Source organism: Schistocerca piceifrons, chromosome 2 (assembly GCF_021461385.2).
Source record: "Schistocerca piceifrons isolate TAMUIC-IGC-003096 chromosome 2, iqSchPice1.1, whole genome shotgun sequence".
In the NCBI taxonomy this organism is placed as follows: Eukaryota; Metazoa; Arthropoda; class Insecta; order Orthoptera; family Acrididae; genus Schistocerca; species Schistocerca piceifrons.
In genome coordinates, this window is record NC_060139.1 from 1,031,737,863 (window position 1) to 1,031,764,095 (window position 26,233).

Genomic DNA, 26,233 nt, shown 5'->3' on the forward strand with positions numbered 1-26,233 from the left:
AGAACAAGTTCTACCAAGACCTCAGACATGTTCTTAGGGATATTCCTTCTGCAGATAAACTTCTGTTACTTGGTGATTTTAATGCTCGTGTTGGGAATGATTTCAGTGCTTGGAATGGAGTCCTCGGTCGCCATGAGATTGGAAAATGCAACTCGAATGGTTTGGATCTTCTAACTATGTGCCGAGTTTGAACTCTGTCTGACAAATACACATTTTTCGTCTGCCTGAAAAATATAAAACGACCTGGATGCATCCGCGATCTAAACACTGGCACCTTCTGGATTATGTGATGGTACGGAAAAAAGATCTTGGTGACGTACTGGTCACACGTGCAATGAGAGGCGCTCAGGGATGGACAGACCATCGACTCGTGAGGTCCAAATTAAAGATAACTTTGAAGGCACCACGCCGAGCTTCACACAAAATACCAACAAAATTGTCCTGCAAAATCTTGGCCAATGATCAGACTATGAGAGCAAAACTGGATGAAAAATTTGGTGTCGATGGCCTTTTGATATCTGAATCTGCCCCTGTAGATGAACAGTGGAGTGCATACGCTAGCAGACTGCGTGGCTGTGCTTCAGAAGTCTTGGGAAAGCCTCAGAAGAAGCACCAGGACTGGTTTGACGACTCAGATCCAGAGATCAGAAAGCTAATTAATGATTTCAGAACCTCTCTTTGCACCCCTGATGATAACAAGCGTAGAGCAGCGCATTACAATCTGAAAGTGAAGGTACGTGCTCTCAAAGACAGTTGGTGGGCAAATAAAGCAAATGAAATACAGTTATATGCCGACACACACCAAACGGGCAGATTCTTCGAGTCCCTGAAAACTATCTTTGGTCCAAGAGTTGGGAAGATAGCACCTGTCTATAACAAAGATAAAAGTTGTCGGTTGACGCAACAAAGTGACATCCTGTCTCGGTGGGCGGAACATTTTAATGACGTTCTTAATCCCGACCATCAGACAACCGATATTCCATACATAGAAGCACTTGAAGACCTGCCAGTTGAGGAACAACTTGCGGATGCCCCTTCCTACGATGAATTCATTTCAGCACTGGCTAAGCTGATAAATGACAAAACAGCAGGATTAGATAACTTGCCATCAGAGCTATATAAATATGGGGGGCCAAACATCAAGAAACCATTGTTTGCTCTGATCTTAAGGATTTGGGAGTATGAAATGATTCCACATGACTGGAAAGATGCTTGTATTTCCAAGATCTATAAAGGCAAGGGTGACATATCAGACTGCAGCTCCCACAGGGGCATTTCTCTTCTCTCAGCAGCGGGAAAAGTCCTTGCCCACATAATTAACACCCGGTTAACACATTTTGCAGAGAAACTGCTACCAGAGACCCAGTGTGGCTTTCGCCCAAACAGAGGCACGGTGGATGCCATATTTGTTGTCAAACAAACGCAAGAGAAAAGCTTAGAGCAACATCGGCCTTTCTTCATGTGCTTTGTAGACCTGGAAAAGCTTTTGATCGTGTCCCACGGGAAGCTCTCTGGATCATACTAAAGAAAACTGGGTGCCCTGACAAAACTGTCAGTTTGATTCGGCAGTTTCATGAAAACATGATGGCAAAAATCCGCCACGAGGACAAGCTCTCAGAACAGTTTCCCGTGACATGTGGTGTAAAACAAGGCTGTGTTCTGGCTCCCACACCCTTCTCACTCTACTTCGCAGTTGTTATGAGAGACGCGACCAAAGCCTTGTAGTAATCAAATTAGTCTCGACACAAGGACAGACAAAAGTGTCTTCAACATCTCTCGCCTCAGAACAAAAAGTCGCGTAACCCAACTATCCATCTTAGAGATTCTCTACGCGGATGATGTATGCATGATGGCTAATTCTTGCGAAACTCTTCAAACTTACATAAATCTGCTAAATGCCTCCTGCAGAAGATTTGGCTTAGCCATTAGCATCACTAAGACGCAAGTTCTCAAACAGCCACTTAGAGGTCTTAATGCAGATGACTCCAGTACTGAGATAAATAAAAAACCCATGCAAAATGTGTCAAATTTCAAATACCTGGGAAGCCAAATTAGAAGTGACAACAGCCTGACAACGGAAATCGCAGCGCGTATAGCCAGCGCAGCCTCAGCCTTCGGTAAGCTTAATGACCGAGTATGGAAATCACATGATCTCAAACTACAAACAAAAATTGCAGTCTACAAAGCAGTAGTACTATCCACCTTACTCTATGCCTCGGAAACCTGGTGCTGTTGCAAAGCTAACATTAAGAAGCTAGATAAATTTCATCTTCGATGTCAGATCAATTCTGCGCATCAAATGGGAAGGCCGTGTCCCAAACGCCGCGTGGAACTGGCTGGTATTGAAGCTTTAATAATGAAACATCAACTGAGATGGAGTGGTCACATAGTACGCATGGATGACAGTAGGCTACTTAAAGCCATGTTCTACTCGCAGCTCTCGTGCGGGAAGAGGAGGAAAGGTGGTCAACACCTGTGATACAAAGACACCATTAAACGCCACCTTGCAGCCTGTGGCATTCCAAGCAACCGTTGGGAGGAGCTAGCATTGCGCCGATCAGAGTGGCGATCAACTGTACATAAGAGCATCGAACAATTCGAGCAAAAGCGTCTAATGAACCTGGATGCTAAAAGAGAGCTCCGAAAATCTCAGCTCAAGTCTGCCTACACGTGTACTTACAACTCTGCTGGTCAACTTCACTGTGATTCATGCAACAGGATATTCGAAGCGAAATTCGGATTCGCGAGCCACATCCGAGCCTACCACAACGAGGACAGAGAAGACTGACGGAGTCGCTGTCGCCGGACACGGCGAGGAGGACATCATCACTTGTCTACCTGGTTTGGGGAATTATGTGTTACCTTACGTGTGGGAACGCGTATGTTGGCCTTCAGTCACACACAGGAGGGGGGGGGGAGGAAGAAAGAAGAAGTACGGAAGAGTAGAATTTTCAAACGCTGCAGAGGAAGGTAAAGAGAAGAATGAAGGAAAGAGGAGGACAAAGTATGGTGAGATTCTTTACATTGTAGAGATACAAGGAGAGAAACCACTTCATTTGGTCACAAGAGACGTAGGTGCAGACATACTCCTAAAGAAGGGAGAGGGGCGCGAAGAGGGGCGCGAAGAGGGGCGCGAAGAGGGGCGCGAAGAGGGGCGCGAAGAGGGGCGCGAAGAGGGGCGCGAAGAGGGGCGCGAAGAGGGGCGCGAAGAGGGGCGCGAAGAGGGGCGCGAAGAGGGGCGCGAAGAGGGGCGCGAAGAGGGGCGCGAAGAGGGGCGCGAAGAGGGGCGCGAAGAGGGGCGCGAAGAGGGGCGCGAAGAGGGGCGCGAAGAGGGGCGCGAAGAGGGGCGCGAAGAGGGGCGCGAAGAGGGGCGCGAAGAGGGGCGCGAAGAGGGGCGCGAAGAGGGGCGCGAAGAGGGGCGCGAAGAGGGGCGCGAAGAGGGGCGCGAAGAGGGGCGCGAAGAGGGGCGCGAAGAGGGGCGCGAAGAGGGGCGCGAAGAGGGGCGCGAAGAGGGGCGCGAAGAGGGGCGCGAAGAGGGGCGCGAAGAGGGGCGCGAAGAGGGGCGCGAAGAGGGGCGCGAAGAGGGGCGCGAAGAGGGGCGCGAAGAGGGGCGCGAAGAGGGGCGCGAAGAGGGGCGCGAAGAGGGGCGCGAAGAGGGGCGCGAAGAGGGGCGCGAAGAGGGGCGCGAAGAGGGGCGCGAAGAGGGGCGCGAAGAGGGGCGCGAAGAGGGGCGCGAAGAGGGGCGCGAAGAGGGGCGCGAAGAGGGGCGCGAAGAGGGGCGCGAAGAGGGGCGCGAAGAGGGGCGCGAAGAGGGGCGCGAAGAGGGGCGCGAAGAGGGGCGCGAAGAGGGGCGCGAAGAGGGGCGCGAAGAGGGGCGCGAAGAGGGGCGCGAAGAGGGGCGCGAAGAGGGGCGCGAAGAGGGGCGCGAAGAGGGGCGCGAAGAGGGGCGCGAAGAGGGGCGCGAAGAGGGGCGCGAAGAGGGGCGCGAAGAGGGGCGCGAAGAGGGGCGCGAAGAGGGGCGCGAAGAGGGGCGCGAAGAGGGGCGCGAAGAGGGGCGCGAAGAGGGGCGCGAAGAGGGGCGCGAAGAGGGGCGCGAAGAGGGGCGCGAAGAGGGGCGCGAAGAGGGGCGCGAAGAGGGGCGCGAAGAGGGGCGCGAAGAGGGGCGCGAAGAGGGGCGCGAAGAGGGGCGCGAAGAGGGGCGCGAAGAGGGGCGCGAAGAGGGGCGCGAAGAGGGGCGCGAAGAGGGGCGCGAAGAGGGGCGCGAAGAGGGGCGCGAAGAGGGGCGCGAAGAGGGGCGCGAAGAGGGGCGCGAAGAGGGGCGCGAAGAGGGGCGCGAAGAGGGGCGCGAAGAGGGGCGCGAAGAGGGGCGCGAAGAGGGGCGCGAAGAGGGGCGCGAAGAGGGGCGCGAAGAGGGGCGCGAAGAGGGGCGCGAAGAGGGGCGCGAAGAGGGGCGCGAAGAGGGGCGCGAAGAGGGGCGCGAAGAGGGGCGCGAAGAGGGGGCGCGAAGAGGGGCGCGAAGAGGGGCGCGAAGAGGGGCGCGAAGAGGGGCGCGAAGAGGGGCGCGAAGAGGGGCGCGAAGAGGGGCGCGAAGAGGGGCGCGAAGAGGGGCGCGAAGAGGGGCGCGAAGAGGGGCGCGAAGAGGGGCGCGAAGAGGGGCGCGAAGAGGGGCGCGAAGAGGGGCGCGAAGAGGGGCGCGAAGAGGGGCGCGAAGAGGGGCGCGAAGAGGGGCGCGAAGAGGGGCGCGAAGAGGGGCGCGAAGAGGGGCGCGAAGAGGGGCGCGAAGAGGGGCGCGAAGAGGGGCGCGAAGAGGGGCGCGAAGAGGGGCGCGAAGAGGGGCGCGAAGAGGGGCGCGAAGAGGGGCGCGAAGAGGGGCGCGAAGAGGGGCGCGAAGAGGGGCGCGAAGAGGGGCGCGAAGAGGGGCGCGAAGAGGGGCGCGAAGAGGGGCGCGAAGAGGGGCGCGAAGAGGGGCGCGAAGAGGGGCGCGAAGAGGGGCGCGAAGAGGGGCGCGAAGAGGGGCGCGAAGAGGGGCGCGAAGAGGGGCGCGAAGAGGGGCGCGAAGAGGGGCGCGAAGAGGGGCGCGAAGAGGGGCGCGAAGAGGGGCGCGAAGAGGGGCGCGAAGAGGGGCGCGAAGAGGGGCGCGAAGAGGGGCGCGAAGAGAGGGGGGCGAAGAGAGGGGGGCGAAGAGAGGGGGGCGAAGAGAGGGGGGCGAAGAGAGGGGGGCGAAGAGAGGGGGGCGAAGAGAGGGGCGCGAAGAGAGGGGCGCGAAGAGAGGGGGGCGAAGAGAGGGGCGCGAAGAGAGGGGCGCGAAGAGAGGGGCGCGAAGAGAGGGGCGCGAAGAGAGGGGCGCGAAGAGAGGGGGGCGAAGAGAGGGGCGAAGAGAGGGGCGAAGAGAGGGGCGAAGAGGGGGGCGAAGAGGGGGGCGAAGAGAGGGGCGAAGAGGGGGGCGAAGAGGGGGGCGAAGAGAGGGGCGAAGAGGGGCGAAGAGGGGCGAAGAGGGGCGAAGAGGGGCGAAGAGGGGCGAAGAGGGGCGAAGAGGGGCGAAGAGGGGCGAAGAGGGGCGAAGAGGGGCGAAGAGGGGCGAAGAGGGATGGTGCAATAGGGGGTGAGGATCATGGTTATTGAGGGATGTGGTAAGGGAAGGTATGCGGCCCAGAAAGGTAAGAGCTGTAAGAGCTCCACGAGCTCCTGGGCCCATGGTTGCCATGCAAACATCTGAAGAAGAGTTGAGGACCTCCTGGGATCATACCACAGAGGTGACGCCTACCACACACACTGCAATGGAGGGCCATAGAAAGAATGGAATCGTGTTAGTCGCAAAGACATGTAGCCTGCTGGCTTAACGTGAATTGTCGTGTTCTTTCTCAGACGCGGCGATAATTTATGGAGACCGAAACTGTATGTGAAAAGCAGGACAGAAAGTGACATCAGGAAGACACGACGTTTACTTGGCTGTAAGGGCACACAACGGCACCCCATTGAAACTGCACAGCAACACACGTCTAACTTCACAGGATTCACTGATAGTTTTGTATCGAGGCAAACGTTGTAGGGAGACTTCGATGAAGCGGCCTTTATTGTTGAAGATCTGATGTGTCCCTGACTCGCCTTTAAAGGATGAAACTGTCTGGAGTGGAGTGTTGTTGTCAACATGCGACCCGTACAGTCTAAGTGTGTGCAGCATTATATTTCACGAATTACCCCCAATCTAATCTGGAGAGCGATCGAAGAGGATGACTAATTGCATGGGCAGGGTTTATATTTATTACCGGAACACCAGTTTATGAAACTGTATAGATGAATTGGAAATGTAATTGCTGTCAGGTATGGTGACGAAGTTTTGGGACCTCATGTACAGTTGTTGCGAGGTGCTGTGCGCCCAAACTTCTTATTGATGGACGATAGAACTCGACCTGAAAGAACATATGGTTGACGTTTCCTTGGAAACAGAAGATACAGCACGAATGGTGTGGCGTGCTCATTCTCCCAATCTAAATCCCATCGAGTACATCTGGGGTGTACTTGAGGGACGTGTTGCACCGCGCCACTATCCACCAACCGCTCTCCGAGATTTGTGGACAGCTCTGCAGGAGGAATGGGCACTATCGTCTCAACATTACATTGGTGACATTATCCAAAGCATGTTCCGTCGTTGTGAGGCCTCTATTGCTGACAGAGTTGGTCATACTTCATAGTGAGCATATTAAGCAGTTGTTGTAATGTAAGTGCAAATTTGTTAACTTGCAAAAAATGAACACTTTTGTCTACTTTTATGTATGTTGCAGGTGCTTACACTATATTATTAATGTTGTTTCTGTTTTGCTATTACCTTTTTGCACTGTTTTGTAGGTAAATAAAAGCAAACTTGCAAAATTTCTGTTCGCTGCGAGCCAACGAGTGGGGGTTCATTGCGAGCCAACGAGAGGTCAGTTGAATGGTTAGTTGTTGAAGTAAAGGCCATGAACTATTTTGTTAGCAGTCCCTTTTTCCGTGGTCACACAGGTTTCTGATCAAAATCATATACCAAAAAATCTGGAAAGGGAGTTTATAACGAGTCGAAACAATATTGCAGATGGCATGACCCAGCTGATTGCAAGAATGATAAAGGGTGAGGCAGCCACTCTGCAACACAATACCATCACTTGCCAAAAAACCCAAGTCAAGATAAAGACTTGGAAAGACAAACGAAGTTGAAACACAGCGCCACAGGGGAAAGGATGAGTAATGATACGTCTGTGAACTACTCTCCCAGGCCTGCACCTTACTTCCATTTTTAGACAGTGATAAAAACCCGTGGTCTAGGGGTAGCGTCTTTCATTCATAATCAAAACGTCTTCGGTCCCGGGTTCGATCCCCGCCACTGCCTAAATTTTGATAAATAATCAACATTGGCGGCTGAAGACTTTCGGCATAAGTCAGCCTCATTCTGCCAACGGCCTTGTCAAAGAGGGCGGAGGAGCGGATAGAGGTTCAGGGCACTCTCTTGTCCTAGGGGTGGGAAATTGCCCCTAAAGGCGGAAGAATCTGCAATGATCAACGACATGAGGACGCAGAAGGCAATGGAAACCACTGCATTAAAGACACGTAACGTGTATCCACAGGACATGTGGCCTGTATTTGAAGAAGTGTCATGATGATCTCTCCATTGGCAAAAGATTCCGGAATAGTCCCCCATTCGGATCTCCGGGAGGGGACTGCCAAGGGGGAGGTTACCATGAGAAAAAGATTGAATAATCAACGAGAGGATAACGTTCTACGAGTCGGGGCGTGGAGTGTCAAGCTTTAACGTCGTAGGGAATCTAGAAAATCTGAAAAGGGAAATGCAAAGGCTCAATCTAGATATAGTAGGGGTCAGTGAAGTGAAGTGGAAGGAGGACAAGGATTTCTGGTCAGATGAGTATCGGATAATATCAACAGCAGCAGAAAATGGTATAACAGGTGTAGGATTCGTTATGAATAGGAAGGTAGGGCGGAGGGTGTGTTACTGTGAACAGTTCAGTGACTGGGTTGTTCTAATCAGAATCGACAGCAGACCAACACCGACAACGATAGTTCAGGTATACATGCCGACGTCGCAAGCTGAAGATGAACAGATAGAGAAAGTGTATGTGGATATTGAAAGGGTAATGCAGTATGTAAAGGGGGGCGAAAATCTAGTAGTCATGGGCGACTGGAATGCAGTTGTAGGGGAAGGAGTAGAAGAAAAGGTTACAGGAGAATATGGGCTTGGGACAAAGAATGAAAGAGGAGAAAGACTAATTGAGTTCTGTAACAAGTTTCAGCTAGTAATAGCGAATACCCTGTTCAAGAATCACAAGAGGAGGAGGAGGAGGAGGTATACTTGGAAAAGGCTGGGAGATACAGGAAGATTTCAATTCGATTACATCATGGTCAGACAGAGATTCCGAAATCAGATATTGGATTGTAAGGCGTACCCAGGAACAGATACAGACTCAGATCACAATATAGTAGTGATGAAGAGTAGGCTGAAGTTCAAGACATTAGTCAGGAATAATCAATACGCAAAGAAGTGGGATCCGGAAGTACTAAGGAATGACGAGATACATTTGAAGTTCTCTAATGCTATAGATACAGCAATAAGGAATAGCGCAGTAGGCAGTACAGTTGAAGAGGAATTGACATCTCTAAAAAGGGCAATCACAAAAGTTGGGAAGGAAAACGTAGGTACAAAGAAGGTAGCTGCGAAGAAACCATGGGTAACAGAAGAAATCCTTCAGTTGATTGATGAAAGGAGGAAGTACAAACATGTTCCGGGAAAATCAGGAATACAGAAATACAAGTCGCTGAGGAATGAAATAAATAGCAAATGCAGGGAAGCTAAGACGAAATGGCTGCAGGAAAAATGTGAAGACACCGAAAAAGATATGATTGTCGGAAGGACAGACTCAGCATACAGGAAAGTCAAAACAACCTTTGGTGACATTAAAAGCAACGGTGGTAACATTAAGAGTGTAACGGCAATTCCACTGTTAAATGCAGAGGAGAGAGCAGATAGGTGGAAAGAATACGTTGAAAACCTCTATGAGGGTGAAGATTTGTCTGATGTGATAGAAGAAGAAACAGGAGTCGATTTAGAAGAGATAGGGGATCCAGTATTAGAATCGGAATTTAAAAGAGCTTTGGAGGACTTACGGTCAAATAAGGCAGAAGGGATAGATAACATTCCATCAAAATTTCTAAAATCATTGGGGGAAGTGGCAACAAAACGACTACTCACGTTGGTGTGTAGAATATATGAGTCTGGCGATATACAATCTGACTTTCGGGAAAGCATAACCCTCATAATCCACATAATTCCGAAGACGGCAAGAGCTGACAAGTGCGAGAATTATTGCACAATCGGCTTAACAGCTCATGCATCGAAGCTGCTTACAAGGATAATATACAGAAGAATGGAAAAGAAAATTGAGAATGCGCTACGTGACGATCAGTTTGGCTTTAGGAAAAGTAAAGGGACGAGTGAGGCAATTCTGACGTTACGGCTAATAATGGAAGCAAGGCTAAAGAAAAATCAAGACACTTTCATAGGATTTGCCGACCTGGAAAAAGCGTTCGACAATATAAAATCGTGCAAGCTGTTCGAGATTCTGAAAAAAGTAGGGGTAAGCTATAGGGAGAGACGAGTCATATACAATATGTACAACAACCAAGAGGGAATAATGAGAGTGGACGATCAAGAACGAAGTGCTCGTATTAAGAAGGGTGTAAGACAAGGCTGTAGCCTTTCGCCCCTTCTCTTCAATCTGTACATCGAGGAAGCACTGATGGAAATAAACGAAAGGTTCAGGAGTGGAATTAAAATACAAGGTGAAAGGATATCAATGATACGATTCGCTGATGACATTGCTGTCCTGAGTGAAAGTGAAGAAGAATTAAATGATCTGCTGAACGGAATGAACAGTCTAATGAGTACACAGTATGGTTTGAGAGTAAATCGGAGAAAGGCGAAGGTAATGAGAAGTAGTAGAAATGAGAACAGCGAGAAACTTATCAGGATTGATGGTCACGAAGTCAATGAAGTTTAGGAATTCTGGTAACTAGGCAGTACAATAACCAATGACGGACGGAGCAAGGAGGACATCAAAAGCAGACTCGCTATGGCAAAAAAGGCATTTCTGGCCAAGAGAAGTCTACTGCTATCAAATACCGGCCTTAATTTGAGGAAGAAACTTCTGAGGATGTACGTCTGGAGTACAGCATTGTATGGTAGTGAAACATGGGCTGTGGGAAAACCGGAATCGAAGAGAATCGAAGCATTAGAGATGTGGTGCTATAGACGAATGTTGAAAATTAGGTGGACTGATAAGGTAAGGAATGAGGAGGTTCTACGCAGAATCGGAGAGGAAAGGAATATGTGGGAAACACTGATAAAGAGAAGGGACAGGATGATAGGACATCTGCTAAGACATGAGGGAATGACTTCCATGGTACTAGAGGGAGCTGTAGAGGGCAAAAACTGTAGAGGAAGACAGAGATTGGAATACGTCAAGCAAATAATTGATGATGTAGGTTGCAAGTGCTACTCTGAGATGAAGAGGTTAGCACAGGAAAGGAATTCGTGGCGGGCCACATCAAACCAGTCGGTAGACTGATGATAAAAAAAAGGACCTCTCGAATGTAACTTGCAACTGGAACAGCTGTTGACGCAGTGTCACCAGACACAGTTGGTAAGGCGTCTGGAAAGTTGAAAGACTGGATTACGGCGGCTAGATTGGGACAGTCCAACAAAATGTGGACAATCAATCTAGAGCCACAGAGAGACTGGGGTGGGTCCTTGCAATGAAGGAGGTGACCCAGCATCAGCCGAGTATGGCCAATGTGGAGCATGCTAGGGACAACAGTGTCCCTTGAAGTGGCTTGCATTAATGACCTCCACACATTAGTGGTCTCGTGTATGACACTTAGTTTATTGTGTCTACATACATTTTGCCGAAAACTATACAGTGTATGACTAAGACATCGGCGCACCAAAGAGTGATCTCTGATCAGAGTCTGGCCAGCCAAATACGCTAGCAGCAATCAGTCACCAAGTTCATTTCCCATAATATCCTGTTGTCCAGATGAAGGCCACTAAACGTCAATCGTTTCTGAGGGCATACACCGACTCCCGGATAGTCGTTGGCAGAGGATGGGGGAGGGGGTAGAGGGTGAAGCACTGGTGCAGAGCCTTTAGGCTATGTAAGGAGGAAATACAAATGAAGGGCTCACCCTCAAAGGAGCAGATATCCTCAAAGGAGCAGATATCCTCAAAGGAGCAGATATCCTCAAAGGAGCAGATATCCTCGAGAGCTCAAGGGATCGCTACCAATTCTGCAGCGAAAACACTGCAGGCTTCCAGCGAAGAGCGCAGTTCAGTACGTCTAGCGAGAGAATAACTGAAGCCAACGTGACCATGGAGCATCGAGCCACCAGTGTAGACTATTTCTGAGCCAAGGAACTTGCGAGAATAGCGAAGAATTGCCAGCAGAGGGCTTCAGGAGGAAGTGAGTCTTTTTGGCCTTCCAGCTGAAGCTGTGACCGAGGCATGGACCATTGAAGTTTATGTGAGTGGATGTGGAGGAAAAGTGGAAGAGGGAAAAACTCGAATTCAGTGAGAAGGGACCAGACATGGACTGCAGTTGTAATCCCCAACTCGGACGCCATTGTGGGAGATGGATCCTATGATAGTGAAAAGGGGATGGTTATTTGTGTGCTTAGGCGAGCTGCAAAAATATGTGGAGTTAATTATCAAGCGGTAGTTGTCGCCTGGTCTGCAATGGAGGAACCCTAGCTTCCTCGAGTAGGCTGATCACTGGGCTTATTTGGGGAACTCCTGTCCCAACTTCACAGTCGTTTATAGAGTCCAGCATCCACAATGCAGCAAGCAATGCCTAACCATATGCCAGGCTCCAACAGTCTTGATGGTAACATACAAGGGCTTCATATGGCTGCAACAGTGTAGAACTACCTCCACCGAATTCATTGTGACTCGACGGTCAAGGAATGTTAAGGTGCCGCCATCACTTCTGCTTGAGCTGCGAAGATTGGGAACCAAAGTGAAGAGGGTGTATAGAGTCAGTCTTGAAAAGCGCAAGGCCCGAATACATTAAGTAGTTTGTGATGAAGGTAAAATTATGGATGCGGGTAAACAGGACGACGACGACGATCGGAGTCCAAGACGTTAGTCTTCGTGGCTGAAAATAAAGCCATGTGTGGGGTCCACAACTGCGTCTCTTGTATCAGTCCTCCCTTCAGTCGACGTTCAGTGACAACAACAGCAGATGAGCGAAAAATGATGCAGAAATTGTCGGCACATACGAAGGATGATACTGAGGACCTAACTGCTGCTAGAAGACCGTTAATGGCCACTAAAAATAGAGGGACACTCATTACGGAGCGTATGGGACCCCATTCTTCTGGATATGGGGGCGAACTGTGTGAAGCACTGACTAATTCCGAAGGTGCGGAGCGACAAGAAGCTCTTTATAAAAATCCAGAGTAGGCCCCAGAGCCACCATTCGTGCGAGGTAATGAGGATATGGTGCAGCCAAGTAGTGCCATAGGTTTTCGTCAAGTCGAAAGTGATGGCAATAAGGTTGTGACTGCGAGAAAATGGCGTTTGGATGGCAGACAGCGTATACAGAGTTGTCAGTGGTGGAGCTACCTCGACGAAAACCGACCAGGGATGGAACCAGAAGGCCACGAGACTCCTTGAGCCAACAACCGGTGTCTCCCCATAAATCTAAGTAGCTGCTACAGAACGCTGCTGACACTAACTGGAATATAGCTATGCATGTCTAGCGTCTTCTTACCAGGTTTATGCACTTACTCGCCATTGTGATGGGAATTCGCCATCGTTTCAGTTCGTGACGGATGCGGTGTGTACCAAGAGATGTATCAGGACAATCCACAAGGGCACATAGAAATTTCCATTTATTGAATGGAGCATTATGTGGCTGAGTGTGGTGTGGAGCAAACGATATATGTTGTCCTTCAACCCACTGTTTTATGGTAGGAAGGGTGGCATTTCTAAGAGACGATCGAGAGTAATGTCCAGCAAAACGCTCTGTTACTGCGTCTGGAAATCCCAGATGCGCACACAGCGATCTGAAAACCGTAAAGGCGCCTTATCTCAGGCCTAGCGTGGAAAGGAGGAGGAGACTTATTTCCAACACATTTGCTTTCGTCTTTTGATTAGTTGACACACCCAGGCAGGGAGCCATTTGAAAACGATGAGGTGCTCCAGGAACGGGTGCCATTTGAGACACTGGCGGGCAATCGTGTCAGTCTCAAAAGGAAGCTTCTGTTTCTGGTGATGACAAAGGTACCAACACCACAGGGGGCAATATGGAGAACAAAGGATCGTCCATTTAGCAGCAGGAATAGCAGCAGCAGTAATGTGCTGTATCTCATCAATGTTACCAAGCAATGGGAATATACCATCGCTAGCAGAGGTGGAAACATCCCAGTAACCTTGGTAAAAGCCAATCTGGCCAATTGTCTAGGCGAGTGAACCTGGCAGAGGGACAAGAGGAACTTAAATTGTCACCACCACATAGGTCTTCTGAAGTCTCCAGTGCATGGACAGCAGTAAGACACGTCTGCAAGCCGAGATCAATGGCCGAATATGTGCCAAGTGCCACACTGAAATGAGCAGGGGTGCGTGTATTGAGGAAGCGAAAGTCGAGTTGAGTTGTTATATTCTCAACATGTTTACCAAGGCTAGTGTTCCTGTTTCCACTGCACAAAGGGTAGGGCGTATTAAAATTATTCAACAACAAAAAGGGTGGAAGTAAGTCATAAAATTAGTGTAGTCATTACGTGGTGGAGTAACTCAGTATCTGGAGGAATGTAGATGTTGCAGACAGTACAGATTGTTATTTCCTAATTTGTCGTCACCTGACAGCCACAGGTTCTAGAGGTGTTTGAAGGGACACAGGTGGGCTACACACGAGGGAAGAGGGTATGTACATCCCCCCTTGACACCTTGCTGTAATTCATTCTAATACACTTGATAGGCAGAAAGGGTGGCAGTTTGCATTGTTGAAAACTAGGCGTCCAGGAGGGCAAAGCAGAAAATAGGTGTAATGCTCAACAGCTATCGTAGCTCAGCCAGATTGGGGAGGGGGGAGGGGGGCGCGGTGTGGGAAACGCCCGAATTCCACTGGAGGATGACGATTTCTGTAGTCTGCCAAGACATGAAGTCACCATGGAGGCAGTTTACGCCTCCATGTCATCTCATGCCACCTGTTGCGGGCTTTTAGTGTCTTTTTTCCATTGATTCTAAGGCTCTGGGGAGATACAGGTCCTCACGGGCAATCTATGATCTCCACCCCATCCTCAGAAATGGAGCCTGCTGGTAGCAGGGTGGTGGGGTCTACCAGGATTAATAGGATGGTTCTTTCAGTCCTCTCGCTTTTCTTGAGATTTCTTCGGCTACGAGGTCTCATCTGAGTTTGTATTAGGAACTGATGATGATCGACAAGCCTTACTACGAGCATCCTTCAGCCACTGGCTGGTGTCCGGCTTAACCACAGCAAAGGCCTTGGAGGGCAATGTTCTGATTGACCCCATAGTTGTCAGAGGAGCTGGAGGAGGCTGTTTCTTCTCTAGCTGAGGAGGATGGCAACCGATGTCCCAATCACTTCGTTCCCAGATTTGATGTTAGGGGAGCGACAGGAGGCGGCATGCCCCCAACTTTCGAAGGGGAGCTGTCTTAGTCAGGCGGCCCTGGGGTGCACATTGAGAGGCATAGCTGTTGGGGTGCTGTTTTCATAAAGGGCGATGTCACAGTAGCGGCAGCATGTGAGCATGTCATGTGCACAGGGTAGAGAGGGTGTTACTCTTCTACCTCTCTGTGGGTCAGCCTATCGAGGGTCTTTTCTTCCATTTATTTTGCTCTCTTTCTGATAAATGGTATAGTCTGGCGAACAGTGGGAATGATGCACTCCACAATCGAAAAGTGGGAGAAGTATCACAGGGAACATTCTGTTGTGACGGACGTCCGCATTCCCGTGATGTCGACCTGTCGTTACATCGAGAGACAATATGTCCGTGTTGTGTACATAGTTCCGCGTAGTCAGCGCGTACACAACTTTCCCACTAGAGCGCGCCCCGCTAAGCGCAACAGCGCAGGCGCAGCGCTCGTCCGTCTCCGCTCTACGAGATGGCGCTGCCATACAGACGGACCAAATTCTGCTTCCGCCGATCCGCGTATTAATATGTCACGCAGTCAATGAGATTGCTGCTAACGTAGAACCTTTCCTCCTCGCGGATCACACTCGCGCAGTGATACCTGAACGCTCGAGGTATTATAACGAGTGTACAGACCTCCGATTAGTTAGTCTGCATTTGTCTGTACCAGTCTATAGTTAAGTTTGAGTCTGCGCCTAATAAGATTGTCATATTCCTGTACATAGCCATGAAGAGAAGATTAACGTACCAAGACCAAAGGAACTTCAGATTGTCAATTGTAAACAACATCCAGATTCAAGTTAAGTAATTTTATATTATTTTAATAAATGTGTGTGAAAATTAATCAAGTTCTGTTTAAAGTTGGTCACCGTCAATCTGCTACTTTAAGCGTGCAAGTGGCATTTCTAATCGTCTGACCTAACGGCAGAAGATAAACACGCCAAGATAAGACCACGAGACATATTGCTGACACTCGCCTACTTCGTTAGAGCGTCAAATAATCTGATGGTGTGTGTACCGAAGGTCTTAACAGTACGCACACCACAGTCCACATTTCCAGCATTTGAAGCACTGCATATGGAGATGGATATAAGATTTAATGTCACTCCCGATATATCATAATCTTTACTTTTCCAGGCGATGTATCAACCTCTAAGGCCAGGATGAAGGCACAAGTAGCAACCATGTTGTCCTTAGGTTCCCTATACATACGCACAACGATGTAGACACCTCGATGCTGTAGGCTGGCGCGCAACTCATTATCGGACTACAGGAGGTCACCTCTATGGAACAATCCCCTGGACCATGTTCACGCTCTTATAGACCGTGATGGAGACTGGGGCATCACTGAGCTAGTCACACGTTACTTTCTTGGCACTCAATTAAAACGGTACTTCATTCTTAAAAACTTAGTCTGAAGTGTGCAATTTGTTGCACTGTCGAATCGAAAATTATTCTAGGCTTCAGTAATAGCCAGGGTGGTGGTTTGCACCAATCCCCACTCTTTGTGTTTGTGTCAGACATTCCTAAATGTCTGAAACATTGGTTTGACCGTGTACAGAACGGTTTCGTCCCTTGTGGATGTGGGTTAGAGAGTCGTTCCTACGATTCGCAGGTTTTAATAGTCACAGGGAAAGCTAGCAAAGTTGCTAACGACCGGAGACTGAGTGCCTGTTTAGCCACAAGGAAACGTCACCGAGCAGGTATGGGTGGCTCCCCCTCTGCAAAAAAGCTCGGTAAACGCTTCGTCCTATAGGCCCCTGTTGACAATCTGATGCCCTCGCCGTGTACAAAGTCCCATATCCGTCGCGCCGAGCCGTAGACCGTCCAGCCACAACCAAAACGTGATCGCACGAAACTCTTTTTAGAACTGCAGGAAGTAGGATCTATCTGCGCCCCAGTTCTCCCTATTCATTCAAGTACTTCATGACTGCGCTTTTGAGCTGCTTGGCGTGTGGCGGGAAACAGAGTTAGTTATCAAGTAACGTACCTAAAAATCACATCGGCCCCTTCAAATGCGGAACAGTATCCCACAGTATTACTTCTGGGGACGTAAAAACAATACGACTACAATTAAAATCAACACGCTGTTTTCTCAGGGGAGGAATTAAAACTTGTTCTAGGAGACCGTTCTTCCAGTCTCTTCAGTGCCACCTATGACTGACGAGAGGAAGACGTGGGACTAGAAGTGGAACAGAAAATGGGAAAATCATCCACAAACTATGAGCACTGCACAGGACTCTTGCGAACAAAGTCACTCTTCAAATGCTCCAATGTGGGATATCATGAACATTGCTAGCAGTGGTAACTGCAAGTAAGTGGCACAACGAAAGGTGTCCTATGCGTCATGGTTCGGTCTCGTCACATACCGTGTTTGTCCGCAACTTTTCGTGTCGACTTCCCATTTTTTTTTATTTCTGCAAACGCCTGCGACCTTGTAGTTGTAGCGTAAAAATTGCTTGGTGAAGTTGAACGATGCAGTTTCTGTTCGTAGCACCGAGCGCCGTTGACGTGAGCACTACCCCCTCACACGTGTCCCCCACAGCGAAGAGAAATCTTTTAACTTAGATTTCTGTTCATTTTCAGTAAGTTTTTGAACAATGCAGATGCGAAGAAACACACACTAGTGTCTTACAAATTTTTTAACTCGGCAGGTGTTTTCTTTCTTCACACCGGAAATTTTGTTACTGCAATCACATAGCCACCCCCAGTGCCATGTGACTCCCACTTCGTGCCACCTGTATTTGCTTCACACTGTCCAGGAGAAAAACGTGTCGAAAGATCAAGGAATAGGATTCCTTCGCACAGTGGAAGCAAAATTAAATTATACCACCATTTCAAAACAACAATTTTCAATATTTACAGAAAATTACGAACAAAATATAATGTAAAATAATATCTGCACTCGATATTGCCATTGAGTTATCGTCATGTCAGTATAACGAGGAAGGAAATATCGCCGATGGACATGGATATTTTTTGAAAAATATCGATATATCAATATTTTATCGAAAGACCTGGTCGTATGCCTTTTCTATGTCAACAGGCGCCCTTACCTGCTTGAGGGAAGGGTTCTAGCAAAATCTCACCTCATCTTATATGTGAGAAAGTGGGATCTCGGCAAATAGACGTATTTTTTTCCGCATGAAACAGTGTTAAATTGGGAGAGAAATGGGTACATGTAGCAAGTTTCTCCACTAAAATATGGCTCAATCATGCCCAATAATATTTATCGCCGTTACGCGAACGCCACAAAGCAGCACAGTAGGCCCTCCGTTGTTCAGCCGCCACCGGCCAGCTAAGCGCGCGACTCCTGGAACGCTGCGGCGAAGAACGAGTCGGGCGGCAGCAACGCGCGAACAGCTCCCGACCTGCCGTGTTTGTTTACACCCGTAAATGTTTCGCCACTCGGCTGCCCAGTCTGCGCTATCACTCAGAATGGGTTATCATGAGTAAGAAACGTCTACAAGACGAAGAAGTGCTGGGAGAAAGAAGTGACAAAGTGATGGAACGCAGCGAAGCAGATGTTCGCTAGAAAGGAAGAGTTGGTGCTGCACTTTCAGCATGAGATCGATAAGCTCAACACTGAAGCGGCGGAGAGAGATGCTCGGACTACTCTGTATTCCTTAGTAAGGCAGGCTAAACACCGTTCTGTTTTAACCACAAGACATTTCGAGATCGCAATACGTAGAAGCACCATTTGCATTGTGTTTTTACCACCGACAGTTCTACTATAAGAACAGATTTGCACAGCACACACTGCACACGAAACATCGTCTTCAACGGGTCCAATCGAGCCACAGTTCTGGATTTTATTTCCGTTCTTTTCCGTACTTCTGGTTTCCGTGCAGCAGTGTCTTAGAGTTTTCGCCACTCTTTCCTTTTTTCGTAAGTTTTACAGCTTTTCCTCTTGCCTCTCCTCATCGCCGTGGAAACCACTGTCAGATTTTGGTAAAAAAATAGTTCAGTCCCAATTCTAAACATTAATACCCGTACAGAAACACGCTATTAGTGATTGGACAAAGTGCTGACACACTAACAAAAGCCTAGACACGACTGCAACCGACACCGATTATTTAATAGCATCGCCCTAGGTCTGCTTGACTGAGGTGTTTCTGCGATACCGTAGCAGCGAGGCTCCGCTGTTTAACATGAGCGAGCCGTGTAGAGGGTAGCTGTCGTCCTTTTTATAAATTTCGTGGTTGAAATAAAAAATCCAAAAGTGTAAGCCAAAATAAGACGCTGAGGTGTAGTTCTTGATTGACGTATGCTGAAGACATGGCTACAACGTATCAGAGTATTTTTAGGCAGACTTCGTATACGGCACTAGTTAAGTGACATTTATGTACAAACGGCGGCGAAAGGTACGTGCGAGGAACCGTAGATGCTAAACTTTGGTGGATAACTATCGTAGCGAATGGGGCATTAACGCGGCCCTGTCCTTTATTTTTGATGTAATTCAATATTTTCAAGATGTGTCGTAAATTTTACATTGAAAAACCGACCTGTCAGACGACATTTTTAGGTATCTCTCGCCATTATATCTAATTACAGAAAAACTTGCGCGAAAATATGAGCACATACGCTTAACATATTTTATTTCACTTTTATTACGAGATGAACACGTTCAACGATTTTTCTAGTATTCTTGAAATATGCGTAAAAATATATTTTCAAAAATTCTTCTTTCATATGAGTGTGTGCTTTACACACTCTAGTGCGACAAAAATGATTGTTTTATTTTGCACGCATTCAACGAAAAGCGCCGTTTGTTTATTAACGTTATATTCGCCTCAAACAAAATTACTAAAACAAGCTGTCTGCCTAGTTTGTCAGTTTCATGTCTACATCGCAATGTTTTTATTCCAGAGAAACACTATGAGCTGCAATGGTGCTTCGACCTTGCCTGGGACGAGCACCTCAGAACGTTCAAAACGCAGAATCTAACGATCAGGACGGGACTGCTGACCAGCAGCCAATGGATCAAGATCTGGGCGACGACTCTCAACTGGCGGCTTAGTAATTCGCCTTTCTTCGTATGCGCGACGCTTTCTTCCTTTTTCTCCTGTCTAAATTAATCTTTTTCGCTCCACATGTGCTCCGAAACTGTTACCAGCTACTTGTTATCACCGACAGTGACGATGGAGTCACTTGAAGATCCACATCGGCTGTATGTCTCACTGCGGCACAGGACGTTATGAAGTTAAAGTGTGCTAAACTGCATGTGGATCCGGATTTGACGGAAGGCGCAAAGTGTCTCTCGTCGTCGACAGCGCCGAACGCGAGAAAGCGCTTATGTTGAGGAGGAAAATCTCTGATCGTGGAAAGAGGCTCAGGCCAAATTAAGGCGAGTGCACGCTATGAAGCACAGAGAAAGTAAGAGACAAGAAACTAAATGAACTGTGTTATGAGAATCCCAGTGTGGTGAATCGGTAACGCTTCGTGGTAGCCCTGGACGTCGACGTTTACAAGGCGAGTAACCTGAATTACTCATTTAGTAATGTTTGGTTCATCTGCCGAGGACAACTGTTGCTACGAGATGGTTCGCACTGTCCATAATCTTTCAGAACCGACTGATAAACTAATTGAGCTAGGGTTCAGTATCCCTCGAAGTGTTACTTATAATCGACAGCTGCCTTTGCGGACAGATACGCGCACGGCTAAGTGACAAGTAGTGACTGTCCCAGTGAAGTCCAACAGTCCTGAAGCTGAACGACATGAAGCACACCAAGGCCAATAATTTTGTGTGGCCTCCCTAAGGCCGCTAGAAACGGTAGCCTCTATAATGGCCCTCACTCGTTGACCTTTTTTTATCTCTGAATGATAAAGCCTTTCTTGCCGTAGGACTTACAATTCCAAACAACAATGCACCATAGATAATTCACGCCGAATACTGATTATCGCTGCCAGGTGAGGACATGGTTCCCAGTATGTATGGTCCTTGTGACATAAAGCTCAAGAAGATGGGACGACCACAAGGGACTCATACAGTGGACCAACTTATCCAGCAATCTGGAATGGCATGCACTCTTCGCCAACGCACACTTAACCCTCCGGCATTTTTTAAAATGATTAAGAATAGCGACGCCGAAGTTAAGGATGTGATCATTTCGAGCAGTGGCGGTCCCGACGAGAACCCACAATATAGCTAAGTGATGGCAGACGCCGTAGAGTATTTCAAAAGTATCATCTGGACGCAGTATTCACCGTTTCAAATGCCCCTGGTAGACACGATTTTATCGGAGTAGAGTGGCGCATGGTTTAACTTAGCTAAGAGCTAGAAGATGTTCTTCCCCTTGACTCTTGCTACCCGTCTTGGTATGTATCTTTAGTCCAGTAGTAGAACAGTAGACGTTAGCCTGGGAAGGAATAATTTGAAGAACGCAGGGGCAGTTTTGGCTCAAAAATGCTTCTTGCTCTCCTTCACTGTCCGTCAACATTTTGCACTCGCTAACCAAAAGCGTCGAAGATTCTCTGTTGCTGGGCTATGGGGGATTACGTGCAGCGCTGTCCGCCTGTCCTGTATAGCTAAAGGACTCTGATCGTTCCACGAAGCAGTAGGCTGCCTTCAGTGATGCATCAGCGGGAGAATGGAACACATCGGTAAGCACAAAAACTGTCTATGAAATGTCCAGTTTTAACCGTTTAGCATCCACATGGGTGGCTTTTCCTGGGGCTCTACTCTTTAAAAAAGGCCGACAGTAATAGGAATGTCGCCACTGGAATTGAGGTCGTCTGCAACTTCCCATTCTACACTGCGAAAGCAGAAGAGCAAATAGTCAGGGCAGTGGTGGAGACTGTCCCTGCCGTTGGGCAAAAATTTATCATTCGGAAGACGTGTGGTGTCAGGTCTCAATATACACTCCTGGAAATTGAAATAAGAACACCGTGAATTCATTGTCCCAGGAAGGGGAAACTTTATTGACACATTCCTGGGGTCAGATACATCACATGATCACACTGACAGAACCACAGGCACATAGACACAGGCAACAGAGCATGCACAATGTCGGCACTAGTACAGTGTATATCCACCTTTCGCAGCAATGCAGGCTGCTATTCTCCCATGGAGACGATCGTAGAGATGCTGGATGTAGCCCTGTGGAACGGCTTGCCATGCCATTTCCACCTGGCGCCTCAGTTGGACCAGCGTTCGTGCTGGACGTGCAGACCGCGTGAGACGACGCTTCATCCAGTCCCAAACATGCTCAATGGGGGACAGATCCGGAGATCTTGCTGGCCAGGGTAGTTGACTTACACCTTCTAGAGCACGTTGGGTGGCACGGGATACATGCGGACGTGCATTGTCCTGTTGGAACAGCAAGTTCCCTTGCCGGTCTAGGAATGGTAGAACGATGGGTTCGATGACGGCTTGGATGTACCGTGCACTATTCAGTGTCTCTCAACGATCACCAGTGGTGTACGGCCAGTGTAGGAGATCGCTCCCCACACCATGATGCCGGGTGTTGGCCCTGTGTGCCTCGGTCGTATGCAGTCCTGATTGTGGCGCTCACCTGCACGGCGCCAAACACGCATACGACCATCATTGGCACCAAGGCAGAAGCGACTCTCATCGCTGAAGACGACACGTCTCCATTCGTCCCTCCATTCACGCCTGTCGCGACACCACTGGAGGCGGGCTGCACGATGTTGGGGCGTGAGCGGAAGACGGCCTAACGGTGTGCGGGACCGTAGTCCAGCTTCATGGAGACGGTTGCGAATGGTCCTCGCCGATACCCCAGGAGCACCAGTGTCCCTAATTTGCTGGGAAGTGGCGGTGCGGTCCCCTACGGCACTGCGTAGGATCCTACGGTCTTGGCGTGCATCCGTGCGTCGCTGCGGTCCGGTCCCAGGTCGACGGGCACGTGCACCTTCCGCCGACCACTGGCGACAACATTGATGTACTGTGGAGACCTCACGCCCCACGTGTTGAGCAATTCGGCGGTACGTGCACCCGGCCTCCCGCATGCCCACTATATGCCCTCGCTCAAAGTCCGTCAACTGCACATACGGTTCACGTCCACGCTGTCGCGGCATGCTACCAGTGTTAAAGACTGCGATGGAGCTCCGTATGCCACGGCAAACTGGCTGATACTGACGGCGGCGGTGCACAAATGCTGCGCAGCTAGCGCCATTCGACGGCCAACACCGCAGTTCCTGGTGTGTCCGCTGTGCCGTGCGTGTGATCATTGCTTGTACAGCCCTCTCGCAGTGTCCGGAGCAAGTATGGTGGGTCTGACACACCGGTGTCGATGTGTTCTTTTTTCCATTTCCAGGAGTGTATTTTCAATCACTCCAACCCTTGGACAGGTGAAGATACTACCCAGGCAGTATTATGTACGTTAACATCCCTTGAGACCAGAGACATCGGAAGCTGCTCGATCAGCTCCAAATTGGTCATCCAGTGGTTCCTGTGGCGGGCGATTAAGGGAACAAAGTGACCCGTGAGGACAAAATGCACACTGGCAGCAGCTGCCTGTATTGTGGTGACTAGAGTTACAGGTGAGTAGTGGAGTTCATCACTGACGAACACTGCCACTCCTCTGAACTCTGTCACTCCTGACGTCTTTTCAGTGCAGATAAGAAACCCCCAAAACCAAGCTGCTGCTGCTGCTGCTACTACTGATTTCGTTGCTGATGCTTTAGGTTCTGTTCTGTAAAGGATGAGCCAGACAGTAAGGGATTTTACTTTATTATATGAGCACCCAAACGGTAACTTCATTTTTCCATTGCGGCCAAGCCACGGCCGGCAGTGTTAGCTGCCTGTAAATTCTTTCGTCCCACGGTCTAGTAACAGGAAGTCAGCACCGAGAAAGGGCACCTTGTTCACGCGCCTCTCTCGTGTGCTGACGAGGTAACGCCGTCCTAGGCGTCGCTTAGCAGGCAACGCTCTGGAAAGTTCCATGCCGCCCGCACGGTTTGCTCGGTCCTGACCAATCAGGGTGGAGGAAGCCGCGTGGTGCGTCGAACATACCCGGCCGCCCGTCGCCGGGCCCGCTCTCTTGTATTCTTGCTCACCCGCGAGTCGGATGCGCGCCCTGTAGCATTGAACATCTCCCGCTTCTCCCGGTGCTGCGGCACTGTGGACTTAGTTTCGGCAGACAACCACTTTCGGTAGCTTCGCGAACAATGCTCGCCAAATTGCAAGCTCTGGCTCACCCTCACCTCCCTAGGCCTATGTAGCCCCTTTTCAACATGCTTTAGCCAATAAATGGCCTTTCTCTAAAAATTACTCTATTATTCCATAACGCCCACCGCCTGCCCATACCCGCCAACCTGTACAATTGGTGTCAGAAGTGGGATACCGTTCCCGTAGTGACTTTGTCGCTACACTAAATTTCTCCCGGCAAGACGCCGTACACTTCGCGCATGGAATGCGCCAACCGGCCGCCACGTTTGCTTCACGTGGGCCGTGGCTGCTCCACTAAACACGCACAGGGCGCGCGCTGCAGCGAGGCAGCCCACGCTAGTCAGCCACGTGAGCCGGACGCCGCCGCGCTGCCCGCTGCCTGAGTTCGAGGGGCCTGCGCTGCGCTGCTCGACCGGCCGGGCCGCCGTCAGCCGCGGCCGCGCCAGCCGTCATCCGCCACGCCGCCGCCGCCCGCCGCTGCCAACGACGCGCCAGGGGCCTGCCGCCATCGCCGACCGGCCGAGCCAGCGCCGTCCGCCGCCAACACATCTGCCGCCGCCCGAGGGTCCGGACACCGCCGCCGCCGCCCGCTGCCGCCCGCCGACCACCGACCACCGCCGCCGCAGTCACTGCACCACGCCGTCGCCGCCACCAATGCGTCGCACCGCCGCCATCACCATGTAAGTCGCCGCGATGCTTACAACTATAGCTTCGACGATCTTCCGCCGCTGGATTGAGAATCTTTGTGGCCGTCCTTTTTTTGTAACAATCATTACTTTTTTCTGGTCACTAGCGTCCCATAAAATTGTAAACATGCCGATAGGGACACGAGCGACGGAACGGGATACCCCCGTAGAGGCATCTGTCTCGCAAGACCCGCTCGAGGCCATAAATGCACAAATGCGCCAGTTATTCGCACAAAATCAGGAGCTACTTGAGCAAAACCGCGTCTTGAAACAGACGCTGGAAGCTAGTGCGCGAACTTCCATACCTGTGGCTAGCTCCACCCCTGTAACAAATGCTCAAACAGAGGCAACTAACACTAATTCTGTCTCTAATACAAACGCCACAATTTCTGCTAACATGGCTACTGTAAGCAATTTTCCTGCGGCTGATTTCATTCCCACCTTTTGTGGGAAGTCCCCCGAAAATGTAGTTATGTTCTTACAAAATATTCGTGATGTGGGTCGCACGTGTGCCTGGCCGGATGATCTATTGGTCAATGTAGCCAGACTCAAGTTGACAGGGGAAGCCCGAATGTTCATAGAAACAGTGGACGAATTGCGTGACACGCACGAATTTGAAGTATTGGCCCGCGGATTGACTACGCGTTATTCCGATACCAGAGGTACCACATATTACAGAGATCAATTATCAACCCTTAGGCAGAAGCCTAACGAGGATTTTGATGCCTTTGCAGATCGCATACGAGCAGTATCTTCTCGTACCTATAAGCTAGGTGAAAATGCCAGTGAAAACAGAATTTTGCGCTCAGAAGCCGAAGCGCGTGCAATTGATGCATTTGTCCGCGGTATTGACCCCCGCGTCGGAGGAGAAGTCAAAGCAGCCTCCCCCACTTCTCTGTTTGAAGCTGTTCGTTTGGCAATGCTTCGCGAAGAGGTGTTGCGTTTTTGCGCTGCCGCCCCGCGCCCATCGGACCCAGTACCGGTCCCAGCAAAAGAAGTATTTTGTCAGCGTTGTGGGAAGCCCAACCATACGGCAATGCGCTGTCGCGCGCCGTATTGCACTATTTGCCAGACAGTAGGTCATGCTAATAATGTTTGCCCCACAAAGTCACCATTTTCTAATCAGATGCGCGGCCACCGCCGCAACGGGGGGTCGCATCAGGGAAACGCTTGGGGGGCAGGTTCCGCCACCCACCCGCGCCCCCGACAAAAATAATACACCCGGTTAGGACCGAAAAATGTAAAGAGGTGGAACACGTTAGTCTATTTGGCGTACTCGGGAACAAATCAGTTAGAATTTTAGTTGATACTGGTGCTCAAGTTAGTGTATTGTTTGTGGAGAAAAATGATCGAAGGGTGTTACAGCCACCCCGGTACAATATCAGTGGCCTTGGAGAGGAAGTAGTTGTCCCTGCAGGTTCGTGTGTAGTGAACCTGCAAATCGACGAGGGTAAATACAGTCAGAGGATGGAGGTAGTGAGGCTAAAGAAGGGTGAATTTGACATCATACTAGGGAATGACTTCCTGCACCGTTATCAGGGGATAGTGGACTATCGAACGCGAACTGTGCAGTTCGGCGAAGCAATTCACCGATTTGGCAGTGCGCACCCCCGTCAGACGCGAGGGAGCTGCGAAAGGCGCCGTTCACAGTCTCCCATAAAACCGCAGATGTGGGCGATAAAAACCACTCACCCTGTGAGGATAAAAGGCGGAAGTGGAAAGATTC

General features: G+C 49.9%; 1 protein-coding gene across 1 annotated transcript; it reads left to right on the plus strand.

The window, feature by feature from the left end:
- The first annotated feature begins 469 nt into the window (after positions 1-469).
- Positions 470-24,204, plus strand: LOC124776096 (ABC transporter F family member 4-like). Its single transcript, XM_047250938.1, has 3 exons — positions 470-733; positions 3,175-5,163; positions 24,043-24,204. The coding sequence occupies exons 1-3, from the start codon at positions 470-472 to the stop codon at positions 24,202-24,204; spliced, it is 2,415 nt and encodes an 804-aa protein (XP_047106894.1).
- The last annotated feature ends 2,029 nt before the right edge of the window (positions 24,205-26,233 follow it).